We start from the raw sequence: 7,773 nt of genomic DNA on the forward strand, positions 1-7,773 counted from the left end.
ACGGCGCCAAGCGGAAAGGTTTGACAGTTACTCCCCCTTCGCCTCGCTGCCCCCCTAGTGCCCCCCCTAACTCCCCTGCCCCCAGCCAGCGCCTCCAGGGACGACCACCGCTACAGGGCTGCTGGCCAGAGCCCGCCCCTCCGAGGCCTGCAGAACCCTCTGCAAAGCTTACATAACTACAGTCCCAGGAAACAATCATGCCCTCCTCCCCTAATCAGCACCTGCTACCTCTGAGGGTACCCATGAGCTTAGAAATAACAATCCCTTCCCGTTTAGACATCACTTACTTGATGAAACATTTCTAGGTTTATTAGCTCAGAACCTCCTCATGACAACACAGTGAGGTAGGCGGAGAAGAGATTACAATTCCCATGGTATATGCGTATGTATTCAGAATGAAGCTCAGAGAGGAAAAGTGTCAAGCCCAGTGGTTCCCAAGGTGCAGCACACGTCCCACAGAGGGGGCAATTTGACTTTAAGTGGGGGCAATTCGAGAATGAGTTAACAGTGAATTTTTGCATTTCTTATGGTTCTAGGGGGACTCATCTATAGTGTATCCTACATAATAAAAGGCTAATATGCAAATGACCGAATGGTGGAATGACTGGTCACTATGATGCGCACTGACCACTGGGGGCGGGCAGACAACGCAGGAGCTTCCCTCTGTTGGTCAGTGTGCTCCCACAGGGGGAGCACTGCTCAGCCAGAAGCTGGGCTCACGGCTGGCGAGCACAGTGGCAGTGGTGGGAGCCTCTCCCGCCTCCGTGACAATGCTAAGGATGTCCGACTGACAGCTTAGGCCCACTCAGCCATCAGTTGGACATCCTCCCAGGGCTCCCGGAATGCTAGAGGGCGCAGGCCAGGCTGAGGGACACCCCCCCCCCCAAGTGCACGAATTTCGTGCACTGGGCCTCTAGTTCTTATTTATATTTATTATTACCTGTGGCTTTTTCTGCTTCCTAATTTTTTAAAATGTTTATTTAGTCTGTTAAATTTCTTAGATTAAAGGAACTTTCCATAAAATAAATCAAATTAGGAAGTTAGTATTAATGAGGAAGATTCCATTTGACCTTTCATGAACCTAAGAGTAGGTAGTAGCAGACCTCAAGATTCCCACTTTGGGAGGATAATGACCTTTGTGGAGATTCAGAAGGTCTAATGATATAACATGCATTTGTTATAAAAGAAAACTTTAAAAAAGACAAATCTATCTTTTTCCTTGAAGATAATAAATTCTCATTTACAGTTTGAGATACATATTAATTTAATCCAAATTAGTATAATGCTTTAATTGAGAGGTTATTTTTTGTTATTGTTTTTATGACATTAACTTTCTAATGAAGGTAATTTATTTAGAAAGGGAAGGTTGTTTTACTTCACAGTATTTGTTTAGGTTTTCTACTGTTTCCCCCAAAATTTTCATGACCATTAGTCACCCATAAAAGAAGTTTCATCTACTGTAAACCTTCCAATATTCTGAGATCATGGGATCACTGATTTGTGAGGTGCAGTAAAACTATGTCATATGAAAAGAACCAGACCAAGGGCCAAAGATAACAGTGTTATGTAGACTCTCAGAGGCCAGCTAAAATTCTGTTTTATAAGATTGTGCCCGTGTTTGGTCAGTAAAGCTAAGGCAGAGGTGAATGAAAGAACATTATTTTAAAGGCATTAAAGAACCTGCTGAAATAAACATTTTTAGTGAAAAGCATTCCAAATGGGGAAGAAGTACAGAGCAGCCAAACACAGCCTATGTTTTCCATCTGTGCATGTAGTACACGGGCAACATGATTGTTGTTCGAGCATTTACTGCCATAAAAATACAGCCAGTACTAGAAATCTCAATTCCCTTTTCTTTCTTTCCTTTCTCTTTCCTCCATTCAACATTCCTCCCTTTCTCCCTTCCTTCCATCTTTCCTTTTTTTTCCCTTTGAAAGTCCACATAAACTCACATAACCGAGCCTACAAATCAATCAAACATAAAAATTGTTTTAATACTTTTTCATTTCATTTGTAAGAATGGGGAAGGGCATATTTTAGAGAAAACAGATTGAACCAAGAAAAATGACTTTGGCTAAGTCATTTAGCCTTGTTAGGCCATATATTACTCATTAGCGAAATAGATGATTGAACTGCACACTTCTTAGCTTACTTCCAACTCTAAAGTTTCATAGTTCTAATTTTCTAATTTGTTAACTATCTTGTAATCTTTCAGAAGGGTAATAGCTGAGTGTGTGGGCTAACTACCAGATGCCAGTAACAAGTCATCAATGTAGTCAAACTTATAAAAACCTGGTAAATGGTACAGTGAATCAAGATATATTGTTTCCACCAAATACATGATTAGAAGTTCTTGGTCCTTATATTGGGATTATCAGTCCACTCATTTGAGAAAGACTTCATGAAAGGAACGGGGTTTGAAGGAATTTTTTTAAATTTTGGTTTATCTTTAAGTGCCCAGAAGAGATCTGTATAATTTACAATGTCACTTTTTCATGACTTTCCTAGTAAAAAGAGAATTTAAATGACTTCTTGCTACATACTGACCAAGAAAAATATATTTTCCTATCATTTTGAGAGAAATTTGCAATTTAGAGAGAGAGAGAAGAGCATTACCACATAAGATATTCTTACTCTGTCTGTTTAAATTTTACCTATATAATTATTTATTATCTACTTACTACCTATATGGAAATATGCCGTATTTTAAACTTGCACAAATATTAGCATGAATCCTTGTTAAAAGGTTGTAAGCTACCGTTTGTGATTTGGAATGTAAATATATTTGGGATAAAATATAAAACAAATGATAAATGTCTTAAAAGAACAGATTGTATAGAAATATTTATTAGGAACATAAACTAAATGAAGTAAATCCCCAAAGAGCATCCAGAATGAACTAATGCGTCATGTTAATAAGCAAAAGGGGTTCTAAATGGATGTGCATTTAAGGATATTTGATACTGCCTCTAATGACCTCTGAAGTAGCCTCTTAAATTTGATCAGCTTTAGATTTTTCTGCTGAAGAAATTAAAAAAGAAGAAAATATCATTATGAAATAATCAGCTTACTCTCATCAAACATGAAATCTAATATGGAAATTTTTGCTTTCCTTAATCTTTCTTGCAGAATTAAAAGGCAAGTAGAAGATTGGTGTTTTAGCAGATAAGTAGAGGCAATGTTGCATTGCCTGTTGCCCTGAACACTGCTTTTCTTTTATCCAACTGAGAATTTCCAAATCATGACATAAACCAGGGCAGTGCAATTTTAGGCACAATTTCACAACTGTTCTGTTAAAGATCCTGTATTAAATATGAAGAGGACTGCCAAAAAGATGAGTCCTTAGAGTGGGGGAGTCACACATTCTAGGCATCATTAAAGTATTTTAGAGTAAATTTCAACATGTTCTTTCTATTCTTTACTCCACTTTTGGGTTTCTTACCTCCAGGAGGGGTGTAAAAACAGTTGAGTTGAGCTTCATGCACCAAAGTGCCCTTAAACTTCACCTCTGTTTCAGCAGACGGGTGACTGGGAAGCGGCTGGTATGCAGGCATAGCAGGCTGAACAAAGGCTCGAAGCATGGTGAATATCCAGATGCGTACTAATAGGTCAAATTTTTAAAATAAGCAAATATCCTGCTCGTGAGCTTTTCTCCTTGTAATTTTTTAAAACCTAGAAATCATTCTCACAGTCACATTTCCGAGCTGCATAAGTTAATGCGGCCATATCACATCACTGCAAATTTAGGTGACAGGAATGACTTTAAGTTTTAGAATCCTAAAAACCACATCTCTTTTGTGGTTCTTCTCAACCTTGTCTTTTTCTTTCCTTCCTGCTGTGCTCACTGTCTACGTAAGGTGGCCTCTCCCCCAGTGGCTTTACAGGAAAACTGGGATTGAAATGTGAGGTTAATGGTTTCTGTCAGCCTGGCAGCTCATCACCTCCCAAGGCATGATGATCTCTGGTTTTTATTTGTCACCACGAGCTGCTCTGATACACTCTCTTGTGTAGAAGAGTGATAGGTTTGTCCAGGGGTCGGTGGACCTTGGGCCTAAGAAACAGAAAACTTCAGTTGGAATGTGCACTTTAATGTAATTCACTGCTGCCCCTTTCCCAGTGGAATGCAGCTCAAGTGGCAAAACTATTTTAGGGAGAAAAAAATTAGGCCCAGTTCTACATTTTATCTTGGTGCTACCTTTCCGTTGCCAGGACTGTTGGTAAATCTGTTCCCACCCCGCCCCCACCCCCTTTGGCTTTTTAAATGTTGTGTTCAAACTAAATATTAACTGGAATGAAAAGAGCTATTCCAAAATGGTTCATTTTAATCTTAAAGTCAAGTTGCTTTATAGATAAATGGTCATGCCCTAAAGAAATCTCCACAATATCTTATATAATCATTTTAAAACCCAGTCTTCCTTCATTCTTTGACATCTGAAAGATGTTTCTGTAGCATTTTCCTTCCCTAATTCTGCATTTCAGTTATCTCATGGTAATGGTATTGTCAAATTGTGTTTCTGTTTGTATCAATGGTTTACTTGGCATCCTACCCTTATGAAAATCTAGTTCCTTATGTCAAATGCCACAAATGTGTAACATCAAAAAAAATGATACCCAAAATATTTCTACTAATATGTCCTACTGATGAGACCAAATGGCTGTTTTTTCCTCTGCCATTGGACCTCGAACGTTGTTAGCTATGCTGTTTGTCTCCCATGCTACCCCTTTTCTCCTTTGATAGTTTTGGAAGACTCAGTCTTCAAGGAAAAAAAATGGGTAACCCAAAAATAGACCAGGTTCCTAGTTTTGTAACTAAGATTAAAACCACCAAAACACATAAACCTCTTAAATAGCCAAATGGCATGTACTATTTACAAGAACATGAAACTAGGTGGGTTAGTATGTAGGAATATGTGTAGGCAATCAGGGTAAAACAATTAATGTTGATGGACTGGAAACAACCTTGAATAAAAGTTTCAAGATACACATTTAATGATCTTGAGATGAAAGAATTTCTTTTTGACATAAAGTCTGTTACAGCCCATTAGCTCAGAACTCAGATGTTCTTTTTCAAGAGATTGTCATTGTATTAAAGGCAAGATATGAAGTTCTAAGAAGATAAAATGGTCCTGTTCAAGGAAAAGCTGGTTTCTTCCACTTTTACCCCTTCATACATGTAGGTAGGTAAGATAAAGACTCCTGGTACACTAATCATACAAGAAGTTAAAAGCCCATTGCTACCTTTCGGCAAGTTAGTAATTCAGATTTATAAGGTTCCTTTTAAGATACCTGCTTAAAATTACACTAAAAAGACATTTCCTATACTTACTGACATCTGAATCATTATTGACAAGAAGCAGATATACACACCAAAGCATTGGTCTGGTGAGTGGGGGGAAATGTCGTGGTTACTGGTAAAACATCACAGCCTGGCTGGCATGGCTCAGTGGTTGAGTGTCAACCTATGAACCAGGATATCACGGTTCGATTCCCAGTCAGGGCATATGCCCGGGTTGCAGGCTTGATCTCCACTGTGGGGTGTGCAGGACGCAGCCAATCAATGATTCTTTCTCATCATTGATGTTTCTCTCTCTCTCTTTTCTTCTCTGAAATCAACAATAATAATAATAAAACATCACAGCTGTTTTAATGACCAAATAATATTTATATGATTAAACTAGACGCCCGGCACAAGAAATTCGTGCACGGGTACAATCCCTAGGCCTGGCCTGCAATCAGGGCCATCTCCCCCAGCTCCCCACAGCCAGTCCCGCCTCCCGCCACCACCCACCCCTGGTTCCCGTTCGCCATGGGTGATCGGTGCCTAATGGCCAGGGGAAGGGACCAAGAGGTTGGCTGTTTCCGCCCACTCTCTGGTCCCGCCCCTGCAGCAATTGGAGCCTACCTGCCAGGGAAAGGGACCAAGAGGGGGTCAGTGCACCTCATAGTGACTGGCCCAGTGGTCATCTGGTCATTCTACTGTTAGAGTCAATTTGCATATTACCCTTTTATTATATAGGACTAGAGGCCCGGTGCGCAAAATCCCTGTGGGATTGGGCCTAAACTGGCAGTCAGACATCCCTCTCACAATCCGGGACTGCTGACTCCCAACCGTTTGCCTGCCGGCCTGCCCGATCGCCCCTAACTGCCCTCCCCTGTCGGCCTGGTCACCCCCAACTGCCCTCGTCTGCTGACCCGATTGCCCCCAACTGCCCTCCCCTGCCAACCTGATCACCCACAACTGCCCTCCCCTGCTGGCCTGATCGCCCACAACTGCCCTCCCCTACCAGCCATCTTGTGGCAGCCATCTTGTGCAAGGGTATGATGGTCAAATTGCATACCGCCTCTTTATTATACAGGATGTTTTGAAAGTATAAATTATAAATGTTTTTCCTTTTAAAAAATATGTTTTGTTGGTTTTCATTGCCTTATAACATTACTGCTATTTTCAATGAAGATTTTAAAATGTATATGTAATGAGTGCATTATTTATGTGAGTAATACCACCAGGTCTTCAATTAGGTATTTATACATTGCTTGGAACTCTTTAGCTTTTGCTATAAAAATGATATAGATAGGCCCATACCAAAGTATACAACTTATTGGAAAATTGTTATATTGATCAATACCAGTTACTCATTCATTATTAAATGATAGTCACAGTTGTTTCTAAGCTATCAACAATTGTAAATTTTCTGTACAGACATTTTGAAGTCAGAGATTTATTATGGAATCTAATTTTTCCAGACCCTATCCTAACTTACATCTTACAAAGCCAATTTCTCAGTTAACATTTACCTGGGAGAAGAAGAGAGAGGGGTTCCTAGACCTAATTTGTGCATCAGGTATCTGAATACCTGAAAATAAAGATGAAATATGTGTGTGAAATGTGCAAATGGAATATGGAAACATTATGTTTCAAAGCCAGGAGTTTAGAATTCCAATTTCATTTTCAATCTCTAGTCATTCATTAAGAAGCATTTACCAAATGCTTATTATGTTCCGGTGCTATATTTTTAAGGACAACAGACTTATATTGGGTGTGTGTGCCTGTGTGTGTGTATGTGTGCATAAGACCACTATAGATTTCTCTGTGTGCTTAAAAAATTCTAATGGGGGGATAAGGACACATATGTGATACCTTAATCAATAAAGAAAAATAAATAAATAAATAAACTCTAGTGTTAGGTTTTCAAGCTTTAATTCCAATGATTGGTTTCATTTATTCAACAGTTGTGTGTTTCTTTCAAGATGGAGAGGGACTTTCTTTCCATTTTGTAGTTTTGAAGATGCTCATAATTTGTTTGATGTGTTTTTGCAGTGTCCATTTATGGAATTTGGTTTTATGATAAGGAAGAATGCCAAAGAATTGCAGAACTTATGAAAAAGTAAGTGCTGAAAGACTGCGTACTATTTTTCAGGACCTGGTGCTTTTGTTTGTATTTCTAAGTATGCGTAACTACACCATAATCTTGGCAGAATATATCTCTTACAGCAATTGTTTTCAAGTGGTTAGGAAAAACATTTACTATTACTTTATAAGTGAAAAAGAGACATAAATACAACTTTTTACATTTTCACTAGGTAACATTTATCATGTGGAATGGCTCACCTCATTGTTTTCTGCATGTGTAAAATACCTGTAATATGAGTTGTTCCAGATGGCAATTTTCCATAATATATTCCTTATTTGTCATTTGACAGTTTTTCTTTGAAAGTTATCAGTATGTCTATTAGTAGAAAGAACATTCAGAGACATCTGAAAGACTCCTCTAG

General features: G+C 39.0%; 1 protein-coding gene across 1 annotated transcript in view; it reads left to right on the plus strand.

Moving 5' to 3' along the window:
- The window catches only part of DCP1B (decapping mRNA 1B), an 85,594-nt gene that overhangs the window by 58,630 nt on the left and 19,191 nt on the right, over nucleotides 1-7,773 (plus strand). The window contains exon 4 of the mRNA XM_023756683.1: nucleotides 7,319-7,385. Coding sequence (XP_023612451.1) covers nucleotides 7,319-7,385 — 67 coding nt within the window. The remainder of the gene's footprint in view (nucleotides 1-7,318; nucleotides 7,386-7,773) is intronic.

This window comes from Myotis lucifugus, unplaced genomic scaffold (assembly GCF_000147115.1).
Source record: "Myotis lucifugus unplaced genomic scaffold, Myoluc2.0 scaffold_98, whole genome shotgun sequence".
NCBI classification, from domain to species: Eukaryota; Metazoa; Chordata; class Mammalia; order Chiroptera; family Vespertilionidae; genus Myotis; species Myotis lucifugus.